We start from the raw sequence: 23,662 nt of genomic DNA on the forward strand, positions 1-23,662 counted from the left end.
ATGCTTCACTTCTTCATCGCGTCTTCGTCACTGAAACACGCAGCGTCTCGTCCTCACAAAGCCCCTCTGGTGATCTGGTGATCTATTCATCTGGTGATCAGGCGATCTACTGATTCATGCGGTCGCTGTACTCTCAGGAGGTGTTTTGAAGAATCTTTGGATCGTGAACTCCTGGTGTTGAAGTAGGAACACGTGCACCAGCTCACTCCACCCTGATGCAACACCTGGACCGAATGTCACATCTGTCAAAGTTTCCTTTATGAGTTGTGTTTTCACGTTGGCCGACGTGTTTGTGTGTGTTTGCTGCCTGTCAGATGTTTCCAGGCTTACTCCAGGCCAGTGATGGAGAGGGCGAGTGAGGTGCAAACACAGTGAGGGAGAGAGAGAGAGAGCAAGGCCTGTGATTGGTCCAGATGGAGCCCGAGCAGCTTCACACACAACTCTGCCTTCGTTCATCTCATATTAACTGTTGTTTCAGTCAAATCTCACATTTAGCTCCTCACAAAGGCGACGCGTCTCTCAGGTAAGTTTGTGATTATTAATAATAATACTCGTAACAATATTATTATTATTATTATTACTAACAAAGAAGATTTGATTATTTTATGATTTTTTTATAGGAATTTTGATACAAAGCTGCTGGTGATTAAATACTTGAATGTCTATTTTCCCTCGTAGTTATAAATGTACAAATGTGGAGTTTCTTTTACGAAATATTTTTGTGTTGTATTTGTCTCCTGGTTTCGTCTCTGCTGCCTCCAGGAGATCACAATTAAGTCATTATCCAATTAGAACCAGCAGTTTTTATTGGTAATACACATATCTATGTAATCCTAATATTGATGTTTGGATTTCTGCTGCGTTGTACCAAAACAAGTTTAATATTTGACAAATAGAAAAGTATTTAATGATATGCATATCATTTTATTGGAGATTTAAATATTTTTAACCATGTAGCTGGAATGTGCTTGAGCTCTTCCTAATTATTACTTTATATATATATATAATATAATATATATATATTATATTAATATTATATATAAAGATTGTCTGAACAATTCTTAAGCCTAATAAACTTAATTAAAATACCTTAATTAAAATATCCTGGAATACATGAATGAGTTAACATGTTTCAGATCTAAATATTGATATATAAATATATATTTATTTAGATGTATAAATATCAACATGCATATAGAATAATAGCTTCGACTAATACAATTATATCAGTGACGCACTGACACAACAGCCAGCATAATTAAAGCTGCAAACATTTAAGTATATATTATAATATTTATTAAGATTCAGTCTAACGTGTTTTAAATCCATTAAATTGTGTGAAAAACATTTAACATTTATGTGAAGATTAATTGAAAATGAAAGAAGGTCTTTTAAAAGTCTATTAAATAATTAATGTTGAATGTGGAAAAACGTCACTGAAAATTAAAGTCAAACGTATTATCATCATTAATGCTAATGATGATAATTTATTTTCTTAAATGTCAATGAAATGCCTCGTTCAAAGGCTTCCAGAACTGTTTTTGACCTACACTAGGATGCGTTGATTCGTCCGTCTGTGAGGAGATGGAAACGCGGTTCCCCAGTAACCGTGTCTTTGGTTGTGATGCAGATGAAGGTGGAGGGCTTACAGGAGGACGGGGACTCTGTGTCTCCAGGAGACCGGACCACCGCCGGTGCTGTGGGTTCAGGCGCGGTGGCGTGCAGCCCTGGCCCGGCCGAGCGCTGCATGTCACGGCTGCTGAGTGCAGTGGAGAGCGAGCTGCAGGGCGGCCGGGAGAAGGGCGACCCGACGGAGAGGGAGCTGAGGGTGGCGCTAGAGGACGCCGAGCTGTGGAGGAAGTTCCAGCATGTCACCAACGAGATGATCGTCACCAAGAACGGACGGTAAGACCTGGACTTGGACGAGTCGTCTAACCTCAACACCCAACTTCTGTCATTATCGTACAAAAAAATCACAAATACCTATTTCCTCATCTGCCACCTCAGTGGCTCAGGTTTGGTCCACCTGTAGGTCATTTTTACATCTGTGGGTCGTCTGTGCCCCGTGTGGGTCGTCAGTCCCCAGTGAGGATCATTGGTGCCCCGTGAGGGTCATTGGTGCCCCGTGTGGGTCGTTAGTCCCCAGTGAGGGTTGTCAGTTCCCCGTTTGGGTCATTGGTGCCCCGTGTGGGTCGTCGGTTCCCCGTTTGGGTCATTGGTGCCCCGTGTGGGTCGTCTGTTCCCCCGTTTGGGTCATTGGTGCCCCGTGTGGGTTGTTAGTCCCCAGTGTGGGTCGTCGACGGTCCACCTGAAATCTGTCTCATTACAAGGAATCTGAGAGTTTTGTCCACATTGAACCAATTACATGTCATAACAAACATCTTTATCTGTTGGTTTCAGCCCTCTGATTGGCCAACTGGCATTCATCGAGTCCCTTTAAATAGAGAAGCTGCTTTCTCAATATTTCAATGAATATCAAATCTCACATCTTCCCAGATAAAACATCAGTCTCAGTTTTCACCATGAAGGAAACAGAGAAGACATTGTGGTTTGGTTGGTGGTGGGGCAGGGGGGTTGTGATGGGGGGGGGGGGGGTGCTTTCGTTGTGTTTTATGATGAAAACAAATTAAACATCCTATAAACAAGTTTTGTGAATGTTCAGGAGTTGAACCGGGACTCCCTCAGTGCTGTGTTGGAGGCTGACTCCAGACCAGCGGCCCTATTAATCGGGGTTATTCATTAGTGTCGGCGGCGGCCTGTGTTTTTTAGCGAGCCGAGGCGTGTTGGCGGGTCGCGCCCCGCGGTGGGAGAACACTCCATTCACACCTGCAGAACGCCACTTCAGCTGCTGTTGCTGCCGGAGAGACTTTATTTACTGAAGCTCTTCACTCGAGCACTTTTACTTTGCTTGAGCGTCCGCGCTAATGCTACTTTCTGTTTCACGACATTTACTCTCCGTTTGTTGACAGCTTCATCTTCTTCAGAGTCACATTAAACACAGAAACATACACAACCACAGGGAAACTCAGCATCAAGGTTTCTTTCCTTTAAAACCTCTGATGTTCCAGATGTAGTCATGATGTCAATCTTTATAATGTTATTTACATATTAGTAATAATGTTAACATTAAGCTGACTCCGACGATCAAACGGCGACGCAGAACGTTCACTCTGCTCTCGCTCCTCCTTTTGTCACTTAGCACTTGGGCCTGGTACCCAAATGCCATCAAACTCATTTCCCTGTTTTTTCCACACTAACTGGCGACCCCAAAGACCCCCTGACTACGCAGGAAAGACAACATTTTTTAAAATGATTGATTCACAATCAAAAATATTTTCTTCACGAGAAGTGATACTTTTTTTTCTACACCTTTCTAAAAGCTCTGTGGATGTATTTTTTTATATTCTTAGTTTACATAAAAATGTTATCAATATGACCTTTAACATATTCATCATAATGTTCATGTGTTTTATTATTAATTAATAAATAATAATAATTTAGTTCAACCAACTACAACAGTAAAATTTGATCTGAATGCTGAGTCATCATCATCTCATGATATAATATATAATAATATATATAAAACTACATCTGGCTGATTACACCGACATACTTTCCCTGAGTATTAGTACTTTTACTGCAGCAAAGTATCTGAATACTTCCTCTTTCATGTCCACAACTTTTAAATGAAAGATTCTGTGAATAATAGTGGGATAAAATCAGGATTTACAGAATTACACAATGAGTACTTTTCTGGTTGTTGTGTTGATGTTTGGTGGATCAAGAACCGATAAGAATGTTTCCGAGCTGTGATGTCGTATATAGTTCTGTATGAACGAAACGTCGGCTAACGAGAACCTGGTCCTGCAGCCGGATGTTCCCGGTCCTGAAGGTCAGCGTGTCCGGTCTGGACCCCAGCTCCATGTACTCGCTGCTGCTGGACTTCGTGCCGGCCGACAGCTGCCGCTGGAAGTTCGTGAACGGGGAGTGGGTGGCGGCGGGGCGGGCCGAGGGTCGGGGCCACGGCGAGGGGCGGGGCCACGGCGAGGGACAGGGCCACGGCGGCATCTACATCCACCCCGACTCGCCCAACTTCGGCGCTCACTGGATGAAGGCGGCCGTGACCTTCAACAAGGTCAAACTCACCAACAAGGTCAACGGAGGAGGACAGGTGAGTTCCTTTGACTTCCTTCAGTTCTTCTTCTCTCCTTCATCCAGCTCTCCACATCAAGAGCATCTCCTCTCCTTCTCTCTCTCCCTCTTTCCCTCTCTATTGTCCCGCGGTGGAACTACCACCTCTAATTTACCACTTCAGTTCCTCTCCTCTCCCCTACTTCACCCGCTCGCCCCCTCGTAACCACGGGAACGGGATAAACAGCTCTTAATTGGCCAGCGGCAGTTTGATGCACTTCCTGTCGAGAGGCCTCCACACAGACACAAACACACACTACAAAATTGGCAATAACGTTGTTTATATTTACCCCATTATCATACACACACACACACACACACACACACACACACACACAAACAGACACACACACACAGACACAGACACACACACACACACACACACACACACACACACAGTTATCCAGAGCTGGAACAGAGAGTCGGCCGTAATGAAATAATTGCTCAGTTTATTTGTACATTATGGTAATTATGTTTTTTACTGGGAAATTATTTTATCCATCATGCTTCAGATGGGCGAGAGAGAGAGAGAGAGAGAGAGAGGTAAACTATATTTAACACACACACACACACACACACACAGAGTGGCGGGGTCAGCCAGCCTCTCAATCTGAATAGAAAACAGTTTGTTTTTGTGTGTGTGTCTGGAGAGCTGGGATTGGTTAATTGGGCCTCGTTAGTGAGGAGGAGGAGGAGGAGGGGAGGAGGAAGAGGAGGGGGGAGGGGGAGAGACAGATGGATAAAAGAGTGTTTGGGCCAAAAGACAAAGATGGCTCCGCTCCATCAACTACACCTGGATCTGGTTTTAGTTCAGTTCTGGATGGTTTACTCAACTACTGTTGAGTGAAGTACAGTTCTCAGGTACTTGTAGTATTTATACTAGTTCTCCACTACATCAGGTATATACTGTACTCTACAGGTGTATGAACAGGTGTATGATGTCCGTCCTCAGATCATGCTCAACTCGCTCCACAAGTACGAGCCTCAGCTTCACATCGTCTGCGTCGGCTCTCGTCATCGTCTCGTCTCCAACGTCTCCTTCAAGGAGACGCAGTTCATCGCCGTCACGGCCTACCAGAACGAAGAGGTACAAGTACACACATGTACACGCAGAATCCTCTGTGAGTTAGATGATGTAAACGCAGAAGTTGTGTGTTTGTCTGCAGATCACAGCTCTGAAGATCAAGTACAACCCGTTTGCTAAAGCCTTCCTGGACACCAAAGACAGGTGAGACCCCAGACCTGAGACCTCAGACCTGAGACCTGAGACCTGGGACCCCGGACCTGAGACCTGAGACCTGAGACGCGGGCTGTGGGAGGGGGGGGGACTATTTTTAACGGCAGTTTAACGGACGTGTTTGTGGATTGATTGATGCTTTGATTCGTCCACCTCAGGAACCCGGGGGGGCGTGGCTTACAGGAGTCCTCGGAGGGGCGTGTTGGGATTCAACCCTGTGAGTCGCAGCGTTAAATAGTTCATATTTATACAATAAAACGTACAATAAAGTTATTTTATGCACAAAATATTCACAACTGCATATATTTGTCTCATTTTATTAGTGTTTATTATTTCATATTTATAGGCAGTATTAGAATTATATATATCAATCATGATCATTTTACTAATCGCTATATTTTTAATACAAAGTGAAGTGTTTTGTTGTCAAATTGAATATTTGTTTATCATGAAATAAACAAATCCAGAGAAATATACAAATGATTGACACAACATCATTAACATGGTATTTACTCTATTAGTCTAATAATATAATAATATTACATATATAATTTATACTTGCTTATATTTAATTTAGAAAGTAATATTTCATGTGTCATGTTTTATTCCTCATAATAAAGTATAAAATGTGCGGGATGATGATTAATTGTAATATTGGATTAATAGATATATTGACCTGTGTGTGTGTGTGTGTGTGTGTGTGTGTGTGTGTGTGTGTGTGTGTGTGTGTGTGTGTGTGTGTGTCAGGTTGGTCGCTCTGCTCAGCCGGAGGAGGCGGAGCTTTTCCATACGCCGGGGGCCTCCCGCTGACATCACACCATCACCACGGTTACAAACACCACGGTTACCCTGGACGACACACACCTTACCCCGGCAGCTACCTGCCGCACCACACACACTCCTCAGGTGTGTGTATTTATTAATACTATAATTATATATATATATTAATATTATATTATATCTATATGAAGTTGAAGAATTTATTTTAATTACATTTTGCAACAGAAAAAGGAAAATACGTTGATTATGAATCCATATTTGTACACACGCAGACATCCCATAATTTATATACAATAAACATGGATACACCTAGTTTTCTTGGCAGTATAAATACACAGTGATATCCAGTGTAAATTCAGTTATATGCAGTATAAGTACATATACATTCACATGTATTTCCTAATAAAAGAATGAATGATTGATCCTAATCAATGAGCTGCTTGCTGTCAGTCTGTCTGTCTGAAGGAGTTCAGGTGATGTCAGAGGGATGGAGCTCCGCCCCTCGGCCCTCCCCCGCCTCCTCCACCAGCTGCGCTCCGTCCTCACATGCTCCTCCTCCGCATCCTCCTCACAACTCCAGGTGAGGCTCCGCCCACCGCCATTAACATGTATAATGTATAGAAGTACTGTGTATGTGTGTAAGTACACCTTTGTGTTCAGCCAGTACCCCTGTCTGTGGACATGCAGTGAGCTAAGCCCCACCCACTCACCCTGCACCACTCTCCATGGACCAATCAGCAGCGAGAGCCTCATGCAGCCCCCGAGTCACGGCCGAGTGGGCGGCACCGGATGGACACCTGGTCCCTCCCACTCCTTCTGATGAGCGACTTGATTGGCTGATTGGAAGTGGACCATGCTGGCGACTTATTGTACATACTGGTGTTACTGGGAGCCCTTCTTTGTTTGTAGATACATATTTATCTTCACCAGTCTACATCCAAAAACTGTTGGTGTTGTGGCGCCCCCTGCTGTTGAGTAGTGAAACCTCACCTGTCTGTTTATTCCAACATCATCAGCTGTGTTTGATCGACTCGTTGCTTATTTCAGCTGCTTGTTTATTGCTGCTTCTCTACGTTCTCTACAAATAAATCATTTATTTACAGTCTGAAGTCGTTGTTTCCTCTATATATGTTAAATGTTTTACTATTATAACTACTCCAGTAACTTAACTTTAGTATACGTTCATGATTTTCAAAAGTACACTCCAGAAAGTACTTGAATATAACATGTGTTATTGTATTTATCTATTGTAATTGCGATGTTTAACTCATTAGGAAGTTGCTTTAAATTAGGTTTAATAAACTTTTAATTTCTTCGTGGAGCATCAGTTCGAGAGTTGGTCATTGCTTGATGATGCTCCATCTATCCCAGTGCTTAATATCGGTTTGCTTCTAATGTTTTATTTTGATATCCCACCCCTTACTCTGAAACACTACCGGAAACAGACGCTAGCCCGACCCGGATGTAGTTGCCAGTCGCGGTTTAGCACACCGCTGAATGAAGGGAAACGGTTCTTTTCTGGGTTAAAAGTTGAATATTAAAGGTAAGTAATTACTTTTATCGGGTTATTTTACTAACGCGAAGCTCACGCGTTGGTTTAAAATCTGGCAACATCAGTTTAACTCAAATTTTTAAACCCAAAAGTGGGTGAGTTGACGAGTTAACGAGCAGGTTATCTAGGCTAACAAAGTGTGACGTCAATAAACGTCTTTTAACGTCGAAACTACGTATTTTAAGCATTAACGATTAATCGATTGACTCACAATTAATGTACTGTATTCATGATTATTATTTTGGGGATCGCTGAATCCGTTTTGTAAGGTGAATTCCCCACAATGCATTTCAGGGTGCCTTTATTATTATTATTCTTAATACATTGAGTAGTTTGTCCTCCTCATTAGTCGCAGAAATCATTATTATTGGCAGAGTAATTGATTAAACTGGCTCAGAATGTTCTTGTTTTATAATAATGCCGAATATGAAAATGTTGGAATCAGAACTGAAACGATTCGCTGATGGTTTTCAAATTTTTACGTAGAACTAAGCAGTTGAACTCTAACATCAGCTGCTTTTACCCGAGGGATATGTACATGTACTTCTATTTGTACTCTTACTTGTACTTGTACAGTGGTATACATACTTGTGTGTCTCCAGGTCGCAGCGCTGCAGCGTCATGGCTCACATCACCATCAACCAGTACCTGCAGCAGGTGACATCATCGCCACCGTGTTCTCCCTCAGTGTTGAATATGGCGCGTCACTGACTCTTCTTCGTTGGTGTCTCCCGCCGCAGGTCTACGAGGCCCTCGACAACCACGAGGGCTCCTTCTGCGCCGAGCTGCTCTCCTTCAAGCATCCACATGTCGCCAACCCCCGCCTCCAGGTGAGGCTTTGCTCCCTCAGCCAGTCGCAGCGTTGCTAGGATACGCCCTCACCTCTGTGTGTGTGTGTGTGTGTGTGTGTGTGTGTGTGTGTGTGTGTGTGTGTGTGTGTGTGTGTGTGTGTGTGTGTGTGTGTGTGTGTTGCAGCTGGCCAGCCCAGAAGAAAAGTGTCAGCAGCTTCTTGAGCCGCCGTACGACGAGATGGTCGCCGCACACCTCAGGTAGGACGACCAATCAGGTTCCCCGACGTGTCGGCTGTGGACGTGGAGGGGGCTGCTGGTAACCATAGCAACATGGCTGTGTGTGTGTGTGTGTGTGTGTGTTACAGGTGCACCTACGCTGTGTCCAATCATGACTTTGTTGAAGCCTACAAGTTCCAGACGCTCGTCGTTCAATATCCTTCATGACTCACACACACACACACACACACACACACACACACACAAACACACACACACAATGCAGCTTTGATCAGTCATCAATAACCGATCAGTCCTTGACCGCTCACGTCCTTCCTGAGGGCCTTCCAGTCCCACAAAGAGGAAAACTGGTGAGTGCCGGTGCGTTAGCCTATCTTAGCACAGTGGCTGGAAACGGGGGGGAACTGTTAGCCTCTCTCCAGAGCCTCAGTGTGTGTGTGTGTGTGTGTGTGTGTGTGTGTGTTTGTGTGTGACAGGGCGCTGCCCGTGATGTTCGCCGTCACGCTGGACCTCCGGATATTCGCCAACAATGTAAGGGAAGACGCACATGACGACTGATCTGGGGTCAGCTGCTGACCCGGCGTCACCTTTGACCTGTGTGTGTGTGTGTGCAGGCAGAGCAGCAGCTGCAGAAGAAGGGCAAAGGTCAGCCGGGCGAGATGCTGGAGAAAGCAGCCGAGCAGCTGATGAGCTGCTTCAGAGTGTGTGCGAGCGACAAGTCAGTACTAGTACACACACACAGTACAAGTACAACCAAGTAGCCAACTTGCTGTCCATCTGACAGATTCAGATTATTGATCAACTATAATTATTATTGATTAAACAGCAGAATATAAGGCATCAATAATAATAATACTATGATATCATAAGCATTATTCTGTATACTGAGTACTTTACTGAGTATAGAAGTGGTCAGAGTACTACTCCTGCAGTAACTGTTGTGTTTGTGGTCTCAGTCGCGCCGGCATCGAGGACTCTAAGAAGTGGGGGATGATGTTTCTGAGCAACCAGCTGTTCAAGATCTACTTCAAGGTGAGTCCAGTCCGATTGGTCTGATCAATACTCTCCAGTACCTCCAGAACACTCGGATGACCCGCCTCTCTGTCCCGCTGATCAGATCAATAAGCTGCACCTGTGTAAACCTCTGATCCGAGCCATCGACAGCTCCAACCTGAAGAACGACTACAGTCCGGCTCAGAGGGTCACGTACAAGTACTACGTGGGCCGCAAGGCCATGTTCGACAGCGACTACAAGCCAGGTACTACTACCGCGACAGTACTACTACTACTACTACTACAGTAATTCTTCTGCCTGTTCTCTGTCTTTGTCCATTGATCTGTGTATTGATCTTTAAGTCTGCGATTCCCAACGTGAATATTAACGATATAATTGCTGATGCGTATTGATGATGATAAAGTGGGCGTGTCCCTGCAGCCGAGGACTTCCTGTCCTTTTCCTTCCATCACTGTCATCGTTCCAGTCAGAAGAACAAGAGGATGATCCTCATCTACCTGCTGCCGGTCAAGATGCTGCTGGTGAGGAACCAGATCTTGGTCCAGAACCCCAGTCCAGACCCGAGTCTGACCTCAACTTGTCGTTGCAGGGCCACATGCCGACTCATCAGCTCCTGAGGAAATACGACCTCATGCAGTTCGCCAACGTCACCAAAGGTGTGAGGTAAGCAGGTGGTCACACAACAGGAAGTGACATCACGGTGCTGTCAGCTGATCTCCCAGGTGTGTTTCAGCGAGGGGAACCTGCTGCTGCTGAACGAGGCTTTGACCAAACACGAGACCTTCTTCATCCGCTGTGGGATCTTCCTGATCCTGGAGAAGCTCAAGATCATCACCTACCGAAACCTCTTCAAGAAAGTGTGAGTTCAGGTGGATCCTGGTGGATTACACGGGTGCTGCAGACAGAGACAGTATAGTTCTGGTCCTCCTGGTGGGCTTCCAACCCCCTCATTTAAAAAGGGGACTGAAAGTGAGCTTTCAGCCTTTTGAAGCTTTTTCCTGTTTGTACATCTGAAACTGTATTGGGCCCATAGTAATGATCCCCAGGTCTCTGGTCCCGGATCTCTGTGTGACCCAATCCGAGTCTGACCTAGGCTCGTGTCTGCAGGTACCTGCTGCTGAAGACCCACCAGCTGCCTCTGGACGCCTTCCTGGTGGCTCTGAAGATGATGCAGCTGGACGACGTGGACATCGACGAGGTGCAGTGTATCCTCGCCAACCTCATCTACATGGTGAGCACGTACACATGCACACGCACGTGCACACGCACGTACACGTGCACACGCACGTACACGTGCACACGCACGTACACGTGCACACGCACGTACACGTGCACACGCACGTACACGTGCAGGAAACGGCAAGCAGACAAACAACTCTTCTTCTGTGCTTCTATCTCCTCAGGGTCACATCAAAGGTTACATCTCCCATCAGCACCAGAAGCTTGTGGTCAGTAAACAGAATCCGTTCCCTCCACTGTCCTCAGTCTCCTAGACTACGTTACCCACAATCCCCTCTGACAGCTGAGACACTGCTGGAAACCTTTTTTTTTTTATTATTGTTTATTGGAGAAACAAGTTGAATAAAACAGAAGCTGGTTTGTAAAGTGGCTGAATTTCTTTTCTTTATTAACACAAACCTGATTGACATTAACATTGTGTCCTGGAGGCTTTGGGTGGTGCATTGTGGGTACTGGAGTCTTTATTTTAGGCAGGCAGGCAGGGAGAAAGTAATCACTTTAATTTAAATCTGCACATTTCAAATACAAAACACAATTGATTTATTTAGTTAAATAAAGGATTCATCTTTCTAACTCAGAGACTCGATGTGCTGCTGGTCCAGGTCTCGGAACATCATAATTAATAAAAGTCAACGTGAAGCGTGGTGATGATTGGTTAAAGCGTCCTACAGGTGCCGTTGGATGGCAGCTCATCTAGCGGTTCTCGGGGTAGTGGAGGACTTGTGAGGTCATGTGATCCTCAGCCGCCACCATTCTCGGTCGGATCCAGCTCAGGTACCGGGACAGTTTGGTGAACAAAAGACTGCCGCCGTCATCGCAGCCTGAGGACGATGACATCAGCAGCCCGGTCAGGAACACTGTGCCTTTTTCCACCGTGGCGACTGGTGTCCCCGGCAACAGACCGCCACACGGCCGGGCGCTGACCTCCCGCCTTGAACGGCGGTCTGGTCCTGAGGGCTCCTGATTCTGGATCTTTGACCCGTTCTCTGCCCTGTTTGGGGTCCCAGTTAGGGTTGGGTTCTCGTTCTGTGTGTGTCCATTCAGACCCTCCTGGGCTCCATTCTGGTTCCTTAAAGGTCTAGTCTGAGTCCCACTCTGATTCTCTGGTGGTCCACGTGGCCTCCTCTGGTCTTGATCGGATCCATTCTGAGTCCCACTTTGGTCCCCTGAAGATCCACGTGGGCCCCTCTGGTCTTGATCAGAAGAATTCTGAGTCCTGTGTGCTCCAATTTGGTCCCCTGAAGATCCACGTGGGCCCCTCTGGTCTTGATCAGAAGAATTCTGAGTCCTGTGTGCTCCAATTTGGTCCCCTGAAGATCCACGTGGGCCCCTCTGGTCTTGATCAGAAGAATTCTGAGTCCTGTGTGCTCCAATTTGGTCCCCTGAAGATCCACGTGGGCCCCTCTGGTCTTGATCAGAAGAATTCTGAGTCCTGTGTGCTCCAATTTGGTCCCCTGAAGATCCACGTGGGCCCCTCTGGTCCTGGTCGGGTGCAGTCTCCCTCCTCATGCAGAACATTTTGTTGGTGAGCGGATGTGAGACGTTCATATGACTGCGACACTCGTCCAACGTCTCGTAGACCAGTTTCTGGGTCCGGCTGCCCCCCTGCCTCTTGGCGATGCCCCTCTTCCCAGGATGCATTAGGATGTTTTCGCTGAAGTCCTTGGTGGGCAGGCAGAGGTGGATGAGGGCGGGGCTAAAGGGCAGGGGGCGGGCCAGCTGTAGGAAGGCAAGGTCGTTGTCATGGTGATCCATACGGAAACGACTGTGGATGTGCAGCTCCCGAACGGGGACGGCCGTCTTCTCAACGCTGTTGCCTAGGAGTGGAGAAATTGACATTATCCAGTGGACTTATTATTTGGAAAACTTATAAATAAAAAATGAGGCTTGTTTGGCCTCAGATTCGTAGCAAACGTACCGGCGACCACGGCGAAGTTGGAGGGTCGGAGGCCGGAACCCGAGTCCCGGAGGAGGCAGCGGGCGGTGGTGAGGACGGAGTGTGGACCCAGCACCACGCCGGCACACTGCTCCACCCCCCTTCTGTTCAGCAGGATCACCTGGAGGCAGAAAACAAACCCACCACGGAGCTCCAGCACCAACAAAGACCACCTCGCTGATACCTCGCTGTGATTGGCTGAGCTGGTCTTACCTGCCAGGGACAGTTTCCATGTTGACACATTGACACCGCGGCCTTAGGGTTCTGGTCGGGGACAGGAAGTTGTCCACAGGGGAAGTCCACTGAGGACACAAAGATGCCGTTATTTCACCAGTTCTCTGGTAAACGTGGTACTTGAGGGGGTTCTGGCGTCGGACCTTCAGGGAGGCAGCTCCGCCCGTCGGTCTGGAGTCTGAACCCCGGCACGCAGGAGCAGGTGAAGGTCTGGTAGGACGCCGTGCACAGCTGATGGCACGCCGACGGACCGCCGGTCGGACACTCGGCGATCTCTAGAACAGGCAGAAGGCAAGAGTCACAAAGCAGCCCCGGTCCTGGTCTCTCGTTAGCCATGCCCCCCCCCCCCCCCCCCCCCAAGAGGAGGGCGGAGTGGTTGGGGCTACAAACCTGCTCTGGTGATTTGTGGCGCGACGGCCGGTTGACCCGCTTCTCCCCGAGCCCCCAGTTCACAGGCCGGTCCATAGTGGGGGGCGGTGCAGGAGCACTGGAACCCCCCCACCTTGTCGGTGCAGTTCCCTCCGTGGAGGCAGGGGTCGGGGTCACACTGGTCGCCGTCTGACCTCATCGATCATAGACGTCCTTTATCAATACTTACATCATAATACACAATATTTATGTTTACTTACGTTTCAAACATAAGAACCAAACACTCACCGTAGTAAACGGTCCAGAAGGAGATCTGAAGAGAAACCACATTCATTCATTCCATGCCTATGATTGATGTTATTGATTGATTGATGTTATTGATCGATCGGCGGGAGTCTGACCGTCTTGTCGGTGTCCTCGAAGTACTCGCGTGCCTCCTCGTAGTTGCACAGCTCCTCGTAGCACTCACGCTCCAGGTTCCCCTGCAGGATCTCCTCGACCAGGAACAGGTTGGCCCGCTTGGACCGCAGGAACACGTCGTGGTCCTGCGGGTCCCGGAACACTGACGGACACCAGAACTCCGTTTAATTAATAGGATTAGTCATAGATTATTATCAATATTACAGTCGGAAAGTAAACACGCCGATTAAAAACACAAAATAAAGAAATGTGAATGCAAACACAGAAATCTCTTAATAAAGATCAATAAATAATAAAAAAAGATTTATTGCACAAATCTCTTGATGAATTTCACTCATGGAGTCTTCAGTTAGAATAAATAATTTATGATTAATTATGAAAAAGCACCGACTTGTTTCAGTTGAACATATTGTTTCCTTCCAGTTTTGATCTTAAATCGTCTCATCGTCTAAACTAAAATATGAGTGTTTTTGGGACAAATGTTTGAACGGTTTCCTGCCCGATCAATCGGTCACCGACAGATAGTCGATCGACTCTGAAATCAGCTCGGCCACTTTTGAACAAACAACCGTAAAAGAGTCTGGAGGTCTTACCTCGACCCTGGACCTGGACCGGGACCTGAAGGAGGCCAGCGAGGAGGTAGAGAAGCAGAGGAGACGCTCGCCAACAAGCCGCCATGATGCTGAGCGCCATGACTCTGACAACGCCGTCAACGTGCACGCGCATGTGTATGTGCACACGCACGTTCTGATGAGTCACAATTGAGTCATCAACGAGAAGAAACGTGAACCCCAAAGGTTTTATTGTTCCGATCCCTGATAATTCAAAGTTAGATGGAACTTGTGAGAAACGGTCCAACTTCTAAACAGGATCTTTTAAGATCTTTTCAGGTCAGATGTGATTCCATCACAGAGGGGCTTCTGGGTAAACAGTGGTGGACTCTGGTCTCAAACACACTGAACAAGCAGAGAAACATCGACTTTGTTGATTGGAAGTAAATACGGGATTAATCATTTCAGAGCACAAATAACGGACAGAACACCGAGTCTTCAAAGCCCCGGAGGCTTCTAGCTACATGCTAACGGCTAGATGCTAATTGTTTTTCCTGTTAAATGTCAGAAACCGGTAAAGAACTAATGTTATAATGTCCGAGTCGTCAAACGGCCCCAATTAATCTATTCATCATTTGGGCGATCAGCCAAAGGAGTTGCTCAAATTCACAAGAATGAACTTCGACATTCAGGTATAATTATTTCTAGTTCTAGTTCTAAAATGTTGTATTTACTTATTATTAAATAGATTGACAGCAATAACCAAAAAGGAAAAGTAGGGTTGTTTATATCTTTTCATGTGAATAACTACTTTATGATCTCTCCAATAAGATGTATTAAAAATTGCATCGACAGTGTGAAAGGTAATATATAAAATCTTTAGTTTTATTGACACAAAAACGTCCACGTTCATGGTTGTAGAATTTCTTTATTTTGCTTCACATTAAGCTGCAAAAGCTAATTTCCGAGTGACTGATACAAAAATACATGAAAACAGACGTTATTACTTCCAGTTCCGACTACTTCTTTATGAGCTGATCATATGGAAGATGTGTTTACAAACTGTAATAATGCAGCAAATAGGAACTCTAGAGGAGCGAGAATCGAACCCTGAGGAACTCTGGATTATATGTCGAGTGTTGTTACTACAGCTTGTTCAACTGCCCCCCAGTGGCCAAACAAATGAATTCACGCAGCTTTAAGACTTGCGGTTAAATCGGGTAAATGTAACGTAATGTAAACGTGACTATTTAGGGACATAAACGTGATGATTACATGATCGGCTGATCTCCGCTTGATGATCTTTGAAGAAGAATGAAATCCGACGCGTCTTACAGCACCAGCCTCTCGATGGTGCCGCGGCGCCGCCTCTTCCTGCCGTCGCTCTTTTCTTTGGCCATCAGCGCGTTGACGCCCTCGTGGATCCAGCGGATGTACTTGGAGACCTGGGTGTAGATGCCGTATTTGCCCTTGCGAGCGCAGCCTTCGCCCCAGCTCACGATGCCGGTGATGAAATAGGTGTTGTGGTAGCGCGTGACGTGTGGCCCGCCACTGTCGCCTTGGCAGGCGTCCTTGGCGACCGAGTCGTAGCCGGCACAGAACATGCGGGTGGAGATGCGTAATTGGGTGGATTCGATGCAGGTCATCCGATCCACGTAGGGTACGCTGAGACGCTGCAAGATGGTGGACGGCTGCCGACCTTCGCCGAGCCGGCCGAAACCACTGACCATGCCGTCCGGCTGCCGCATCAACACCTGCAAGAGGAAAGAAGGAATGAAATGTGGCGTGAAAGCATCGTTTGTCGTGTTGGGATGTTCTTTGCAGCAAATATGAGCAGCTGGTTAGCTTAGCATAAAGAATGGAAGCAGAAATAATTCCTCCAGCAACTGTTTTCACTTTATGGTTTTTGTATGAAAAGAGGAGATGTTAATCAGTGAGCTTTCAAGGTGCAGGTAGGTGGAGCTTGTTACCCGTGGATGGAGCCAGGCCACCTGTTTCCCCTTGTGACCAGCCTGTATGCTACGCCAAGCTTACCAGCTGTGGCTTCATATTTATCGTAGAGGCATGAGAGCGGTGTTGATCTTCTAATCAAATCCTCAACTATGTCTTTAAAAACGAGTTTGCGACAAACATACCTTTGTCGTAAAGCGGTTTGAAAGTTCACCTTTTCAGCAAAGTCCGCCTCGGGTATGCAGGCCGGCAGGATGAACCTGGAGAACTTGATGGGCGTGGCCAATTTAATGAGTGCGATGTCATTGTGGTAGGTGTCTGGCTTGTATTTGTTGTGGGTGATGATTGTTTCCACCCGGTGCGTAGCTTCGTTCCCGTGATCCACCAACACGTCAAACTCACCTGAAAGCACAGGAAGTATTTGAGTGAAAATACACCTCCTCCTTCCATCTACACCTGACTCCTAGCCTCCATCGACTGATTCACCTGATGGCGATCGGTTCCTCAGACCTACCGAGCTTGACGTAGATGTAGCGTGATTGGTTCATGCAGTGGGCGGCAGTCAGGATGACGTACTCGTTGAGAATGGTTCCCCCACAGAACCCTCGATCCTCCTCGTTCAGGAGGAGAGCCTGCGAGGACAAGAGGGGACATGGAACCAACCGTTACAGAATGACGGACTTCCGTAAACCTCAGCAGCAGCATGTCCGGAAGGTGTCTCTACCTGCCAAGGACATTCTCCCGGTGGACAGTCCTCTCCATTGACGATGCGGGTCATACTCGCCATCTGAGAGGTTTGCCATTCCTCGAAAACATCTGCCACAATCTGGCCGAAGCTGCTATTTTCAGAAAGTATGGGCGTGTCGAGCAGCTCAGTGGAGTTGGTGTCCGTCAGGTCTGACCCGGTAGCGTTTCCCTCTGTTGCGTTCTGACGCACATATCTGAAAACAGTCCGGACGTTTTCAGAGATGACGGCGCCACATTTGAAGGCCTCTGCAAGAGTTCATGAGGATTTTAGAGGTCAGAGAGAGAGAACCATGTTGGATGCTTGATTTGATTCTGGAAAGAAAGCAATGTTCACTTGATTCTGAGACTTCTTGTCTTGAAAGTGGTGCTACAGGAAAGGTAAGGGGCTCACCAAAATCTTTAGGACTCATTAGGATACCTGGAGCATTCTGTCTAAAATGATCAAGAGTGGCGAGGCCTAATAAGTATCTACATGATGCCTCATTCCTAACCTGTCCACGATACATCAGAATCTCTTAAGTTTTAAGTCTCTTTCACCGTTGGACTCGCAGGACTTGTCATCCGATCCCAGGAAATATCCATCGGCGCAGGAGCACCGAATGTTCACGCCTTCCACATTGCAGAAATGTTCGCAGCCGCCGTTTTTATTCTCGCAGAGCTCCGGAATGACTGCAAAGACAGGGAACACTGTCAAAACCGGCGGAGTGGTGTTTTGATGACAACGGACTAGAACATCGGTATTCGATGTGAGACAGAAACCAAAGATTCATAGAGTTGAACCATGATCCATGAACCCTGAATCCCAACCATCCCTCCCCCGAGACTAAACCACAGGATTCTTACGATATCTAGGATGGTCCCTTGTGGCCATGATCAGTAACACTGAGGATCCGTTTGTTTCAAACGGGTTCCAGGTTTTGCTAAAGAATGCTGAGATTGCGGCTCCTTACCGATTTCGCAGTTGAAGCCCTGGTAGCCGGACTGGCAGTAGCAGGTGTAGCTACCGATTCCGTCTTTGCAAAGTCCTTCGTGAGCGCAGGGCATCGAGAAACATGCGTCGCCATCTGCAGGACAAGTCGGTGAGGAGCTTAGATGAAGTGAGGTTAGAAGAACCTGCTTTCTTTCGTACATTTCAGGCTTTAACAAAAGCAGGACATTTAAAAACTAACCAAACAACAGACTATTCTTTGTAAAGTGCCTGATGTCGCCACCTTGGAGCACAAAACAAACACCTTACCAATATATTTGGCCCAGAATTCATTCTGAAATAAAAGACAGAAAAACAGAGAATTCAATGAACTTCAGGTCAGATCAGTGGGTTAATGCAGGTGCTCTGGCCTGGTCCTGACATAATACACCAAGAAATATCTCCAATGCAAATTATTCCTAAAGTATAGCTGGCTAGGCGAGCACCCTGTTAAGCTAAGCTAAGCTCGGACATATGATCTTGCGATCCGAGGCGGCTAACGGAAGACTTGTTACAATATTGTTTGTCTTAGTTGCAGGAGGTTAATACAGTTTTATCGACGTCTTCGAAGATCTCCCGCGCCTCCTCCCATTGGCAGCGCTCCTCAATACACTCCCTCTCCATGTTGCCTTTTTTCAGTTCCTCTAAGAAGGAGTTGGCTCGTCTCTGCCGGGTCAGAACCTGATTGGCCGCCTCGCCATCCAAGAACACTGCAAGACAAAGTGTTCAGAAACGCATCGTTACCACTTTGATCCGGCCTGAGGCTGAACCCTCATGATGTTGGTGATCCTCTGACTCTTTGATCTAGCATTGGAAGAGTGAAACTTTCACCCGCAGGCTGTGATAAACAGTTTGTACAGGTCAAAGTTTTTACTAAAATGTCTCCAGATTTACAATAATTGGTAGATACATTCATTCCTCAGAGGTTGAGTACTACTATGATTTTGGTGACTTCCCCTTTTGTGAACCAAGTTGAAATTGTATTTTATTAAAAATGAAATAACTATTCAATGGATGGAGATGAAGTTTGGTTCGTCATTCAAGTTCCCCTGAGGACAAACAGTCATAACCTTGCTGATCCATCATCAGGTCAACTAGCCCAAACACCCCAGCAACGCATGTTGTAGGAGAACTTCCGTGTTTCCAGAAAATGCCAAACCAATAACAGCCTGGCATTCTGTCCGTCCAATCAGATGTAAGCATTCAATTATCAAAGAAATCAAGAATGTGTCAAAACTCAACACCGGAAGGGGTCAAGTGTCACCAGCCAGCCGCCAATAACCCCCCCCCCTCCCGCCCACAACACCGATCACCGTCTATTTCTCCCCCTTCAATGCCTTAAAGTGTAGATGTAAACGTACCGACGTGGGCGCTGGCGGCCAGGTGGAGCAGCAGGAAGCCGAGGAACAGTCGGTGAAACCACAACATGTTCCCGATGGACGGTGAGCTCGGCTGTAAAAACCCTGAAACCCTCAGTGTGCTGAGAGGAAGTAATGGAGTCTGAGTGAGGAGGGAGAGAGGAGGGGCGGTCCAGAGAGCAACGACCTGTATGAGGGCTGGAAGAGGGGGGGAGGTGTCCACATGTTGGAATGGCGCTTATCTGCTGAGACAACAACTTTACTTAACTACTGGTTCTTTAACTACAAGTCCCAGAGTGCACTGTTTTCATAGGTCTTCTGTTCTGAAACCAGAGACCGCCTTTAAGAAGGAGCCATCCTCATAGTGATGTTACCCCATTTTGGCCGTCGCCATCTTAGTTTTTTGGCCGTCACCATCTTGGTTCTTGGCCGTCAACGGAAGTACCACCAGGGGGCGGACCCTAAGTTCAACCCAACATTTTTAGGACCAAAACGTTCCAATGAACTTTGATGAAGTGAAAGTGTTGCAGATGAAAACACGGATGGTTCAGACCAGACAACAGCGTGGTTGCGACCTGTCAATCAGCAGGTAAGCCCCGCCCCCTAAAGCATCCCCTGCTTTCTGGTCTGTTGGACTCTAAATGGACCATAATGTATGAAATGAACATCATGCTGGATTGAAGAAGACCATTTTCTCATAGACTTTGACACAACCAGAGAGGAGTTGCCCCTTGGTGGCCAACAGGGAGAATGCAGCTTTAAGGACCTTCATACACCTGCTCAGCTTCAAACATCTTCAGTCGTTAACACAGTTTTCTAACAGCAGTCGAAGTATCTTTACATTCTGGAAATCCTCTATTACAAGTAAAAGTCCTGGAATAAAATGGATCTGATGTAAAAATACTGAATTAGTGTTGGTAAAATGTACTTGAGGTTCCAAAAGTAGAAAGTTTATGATAGAATATCATATCATTTGGGTATTTTAGTGTTGTAGTTTGAGATACTTTGTGTACTCCTGTGAAGATTTGTATAAAGTACTGCGTCATGTGTTTTTGATGTAAAAGGTAACTGCAGAGTATTTTACACACTGAAGAAGTACTAATACTACACTGTAAAAGTCCGTTTTTAACAACTCCTTCCTTGTTATATATATATATATATATATATACACGTGAACACATTTATTCTCACATTTCTGAACGAAAACAGCAGAAAGTAAAAGAGGAAGTTTTCAAAGACTTTAATGTTTCAGGAAACTCTAAATGGGTCTTCGTTTAAACAAGGGTTTGCACTAGCATCTCTAGAGCTTTCTCCGCTGCCTTCTCATTGGCCGTCTTCATGGTGCCCTCCGCCCAGTCCACGAAGATGGCCATGTTGGCGTACACCCCATAATACCCCGGGTGCGAGCAGCCCTGCCCCCAGCCAACCACACCTGTCAGGAAGTGAGTGGAGCCGTAGAGTGTGACCAGGGGGCTCCCGTCGTCTCCACGGCAACTGTCCTGGCGACCCTCCAGGTAGCCGGCACACAGCATGTTGCTGGTGAAGTTGAACTTGGCCCGCTCAGAGCACTGGGAGTTCTGGATGATGGGCACGGACATCCTGCGGAGGACGGGGGAGACCGGGGAGGCGGATGGGGCCCCGGGACCGGCGGCGTTGCCCCCCACGGTCCTCTTGCCCCAGCCGGACACGGTGTGGTAGCGGACCGCCAGCAGCTCTCGCTCGGCGAGGTCTCGGGTCGGCAGGCAGACGGGGATGGTGAGGCGGTTCAAGGCGACAGGGCGACTCAGCTGCAGCAGGGCGATGTCACTGTCGCCCGTCGCCGGGACGTAACCTTCGTGGGTGATCGCCATGGCGACAGGTATCTTCTGTTCTGTGCCCTCCTCCACGTCCAGGTTCTGTTCCCCTGTTAACGGAGAGAGACGGTCAAACGGGACGTCACTAAGCAACGCGACTCAATCAGAACGTTTTGATTGGTTACCCGCCACCACGGTGAGGTTCTCAGGGTTGTTGCCATGGATACAGTGGGCGGCGGTGACGACCCAGTCGGGACTAATCAAAGCGCCACCACAGTGGCTGTTTCCGTTTAACTGGACCAGAACCTGATCCGGGGGGGGGGGGGGAGAGAGGATGAACTGTTACCGTGGTGACTCTCCAGAGCCACAGGATGAACCGTGAACAACAGGACTAGCATGTGTCGCTTCGAGTGTGATGAGGCCTTTAGGTAATAGCAGCACATTACCTGCCAGGGGCACCCTCCTTTGGGACAGTGGTTCCCTCCCACCAGTCTGGTCTGACCCACCACAGTCTGGTTCAGACCTGGTTCCTGTGGAGGCAGCTGACCACACGGATACTCCACTGCAGCACGGAAGTACAAAGTACTGTCAAAAACTAGCAAGTACTGTGATATATACTCTCTTTACTGTACTTCCTTTCAAACTCCTCGTACCAACAGGTAAAAGTAGTAATTATACAAAGTGATTTATGACTTTATATTCTGCTGGAAGTTTAATTCATAATAATAATCAGTTATTATGAATGTGACTTTATATTCTGCTGGAAGTTTAATTCATAATAATAATCAGTTATTAGTTAAAATTATGTTGAGTTGAAGGTAAAAGTACAATATTTACTCTGAGATGAAGTACAAGTAGAAAGTAGCAGAAGATAGAAGTACTGGAGATTTACAAGTCAATTACTTGTAAATGTACTTCATGTTTGGAGGTGTGGAGAAGTATAAATACAACCGGCAGGGGCCAGAGCAGGCAATGTCGAATGGCAGCTTCAACAATCAATTCATTGATTAGCTGTTGACTAGTTTGGTCATTGTTTAATCTCTGAAGTAGTTTCCAATGATAATAAACTGAATATCGTATTTGTTTCTGCCGCCCCCTGCTAGTCACACAGCTGTAGCTATAATACGTGTAGTATTTGTACCCTGAGAGACGCAGCGGCGGTCGTCGTCTCCCAGTTTGTATCCGGCGGCGCACGAACATCGCCGTCTCTCTCCCGAAGCGTCGCAGAAATGTTCACATCGTCCGTTCATGTAGGAACACTTCAGGAGGTCTTCGATCGCTGTGGAGAAACAATGTATGCAGTTTACGCGAGATGACATCAGCGTGATGACATCTGCATGATGACATCTGCAGCGAGGTGGCCCACCTGTCTGACAGTACTGCCCCTCGAAGCCCTCGGGACAGTAGCATCGGTAGGTCGTCTCCTCGTAGACGCAGGAGCCGTTGTTGTGACACGGGTTCTCCAGGCAGGGGGCACGACCTGCGATGACATCACAGCATGAGGTCACACTCCCCCCCCGACGACGAACAGATGAACAGTTTTGTGTTTTTCACAAAGTTCAACATGCCGCCGGGCTTTGATCACACTTGTGACTGAGGAATCAATACCCTGATGGTGATCACAAACGTGGACGGAGATTCATCAGGGTCAAAGGTTAAAGAGTCACTCACCTTTATACGTGAGCCAGAACTGTTTCTGTTAAAAGAGAAATACTGGCTTTATTACACATTTCATTCTTATCTGCCATCGGCTCAAATAAACAACAGAAGCTCGTTCTCTTAGCAGCTAACAGCTAGCAGCTAACCGTCTTGCCGTCGTCTTCGAAGACCTCCCGCGCCTCCTCATAGTCGCAGACCTCCTCGACGCACTCCCTCTCCAGGTTCCCCTTCTTCAGCTCCTCCAGGAAGCCGCTATTCGCTCGCCGCCGCCGCTGCAGAACGCCGTCGGCCTCGCGCTTCTCCACGAACACTGAAAACAAGAGACCACCTGGTTGGTTCCACCATGCTCAGAGGACAAAGGTTCTCATCCCAAACGGATCAGCATTCCAGAGTTTGTACCTGCAGCAGCAGTGAGACCCGCCAGCAGGATCCCAATGGTGCAGCAGATCCTCAAGAACATGATGAGTTCACTGACTTGGACAAACAGGGATTTTTAAGGTTTTCAGGCTGCCGGAAGCCACGCCCCCCAAACCTCTGACCCTCTGTAAACACTCTGGTAGATTACAGCTTCAGTATCAGTAGAAGTACAGGAGGTACTGCAGTACTTGTACACACTCCAAGAACATTTAAAGACAA

At 47.0% G+C, this 23,662-nt stretch overlaps 4 protein-coding genes across 5 annotated transcripts; 2 read left to right on the top strand and 2 right to left on the bottom strand.

Moving 5' to 3' along the window:
- Positions 1 to 350: 350 nt before the first annotated feature.
- LOC311009878 (T-box transcription factor TBX19-like) lies at positions 351 to 7,210 on the top strand. The gene is made up of 9 exons (XM_084004308.1): positions 351 to 523; positions 1,631 to 1,905; positions 3,871 to 4,171; positions 5,144 to 5,278; positions 5,358 to 5,419; positions 5,587 to 5,645; positions 6,176 to 6,334; positions 6,674 to 6,788; positions 6,869 to 7,210. The coding sequence occupies exons 2-9, from the start codon at positions 1,631 to 1,633 to the stop codon at positions 7,026 to 7,028; spliced, it is 1,266 nt and encodes a 421-aa protein (XP_083860434.1). The 5' UTR covers positions 351 to 523; the 3' UTR covers positions 7,029 to 7,210.
- Positions 7,211 to 7,659: 449 nt separating this feature from the next.
- pcid2 (PCI domain containing 2) lies at positions 7,660 to 11,411 on the top strand. Of its 2 annotated transcripts, none has more exons than XM_084004267.1 (15): positions 7,660 to 7,751; positions 8,363 to 8,417; positions 8,501 to 8,590; positions 8,736 to 8,809; positions 8,917 to 8,982; positions 9,097 to 9,138; positions 9,265 to 9,319; positions 9,403 to 9,506; positions 9,745 to 9,820; positions 9,906 to 10,047; positions 10,224 to 10,324; positions 10,393 to 10,466; positions 10,537 to 10,662; positions 10,911 to 11,034; positions 11,207 to 11,411. In XM_084004267.1, exons 2-15 carry the CDS (start codon positions 8,382 to 8,384, stop codon positions 11,294 to 11,296), a joined length of 1,200 nt encoding a protein of 399 aa, XP_083860393.1. In that variant the 5' UTR covers positions 7,660 to 7,751; positions 8,363 to 8,381; the 3' UTR covers positions 11,297 to 11,411. The 2 variants fall into 2 exon arrangements, with proteins under 2 accessions (XP_083860393.1, XP_083860394.1); XM_084004268.1 differs by having other exon boundaries at positions 7,684 to 7,751; positions 8,337 to 8,417.
- A 28-nt stretch (positions 11,412 to 11,439) lies between these two features.
- prozb (protein Z, vitamin K-dependent plasma glycoprotein b) lies at positions 11,440 to 14,914 on the bottom strand. Its single transcript, XM_084004516.1, has 8 exons — positions 14,595 to 14,914; positions 13,983 to 14,143; positions 13,870 to 13,894; positions 13,603 to 13,770; positions 13,356 to 13,487; positions 13,192 to 13,280; positions 12,961 to 13,099; positions 11,440 to 12,859 (listed from the first exon to the last, which is right to left on the bottom strand). Exons 1-8 carry the CDS (start codon positions 14,725 to 14,727, stop codon positions 11,736 to 11,738), a joined length of 1,971 nt encoding a protein of 656 aa, XP_083860642.1. The 5' UTR covers positions 14,728 to 14,914; the 3' UTR covers positions 11,440 to 11,735.
- An 878-nt stretch (positions 14,915 to 15,792) lies between these two features.
- LOC311010037 (uncharacterized protein) lies at positions 15,793 to 23,567 on the bottom strand. The gene is made up of 18 exons (XM_084004517.1): positions 23,426 to 23,567; positions 23,173 to 23,336; positions 23,039 to 23,063; positions 22,734 to 22,847; positions 22,509 to 22,646; positions 21,814 to 21,929; positions 21,553 to 21,673; positions 20,867 to 21,477; positions 20,766 to 20,769; positions 19,578 to 19,811; positions 18,766 to 18,926; positions 18,487 to 18,511; positions 18,200 to 18,313; positions 17,787 to 17,918; positions 17,227 to 17,495; positions 17,017 to 17,134; positions 16,717 to 16,904; positions 15,793 to 16,306 (listed from the first exon to the last, which is right to left on the bottom strand). Exons 1-18 carry the CDS (start codon positions 23,484 to 23,486, stop codon positions 15,884 to 15,886), a joined length of 3,018 nt encoding a protein of 1,005 aa, XP_083860643.1. The 5' UTR covers positions 23,487 to 23,567; the 3' UTR covers positions 15,793 to 15,883.
- Between the last annotated feature and the right edge of the window lie 95 nt (positions 23,568 to 23,662).

This window comes from Eutrigla gurnardus (genome assembly GCF_963514095.1).
Source record: "Eutrigla gurnardus genome assembly, chromosome: 24".
Taxonomy (NCBI): domain Eukaryota; kingdom Metazoa; phylum Chordata; class Actinopteri; order Perciformes; family Triglidae; genus Eutrigla; species Eutrigla gurnardus.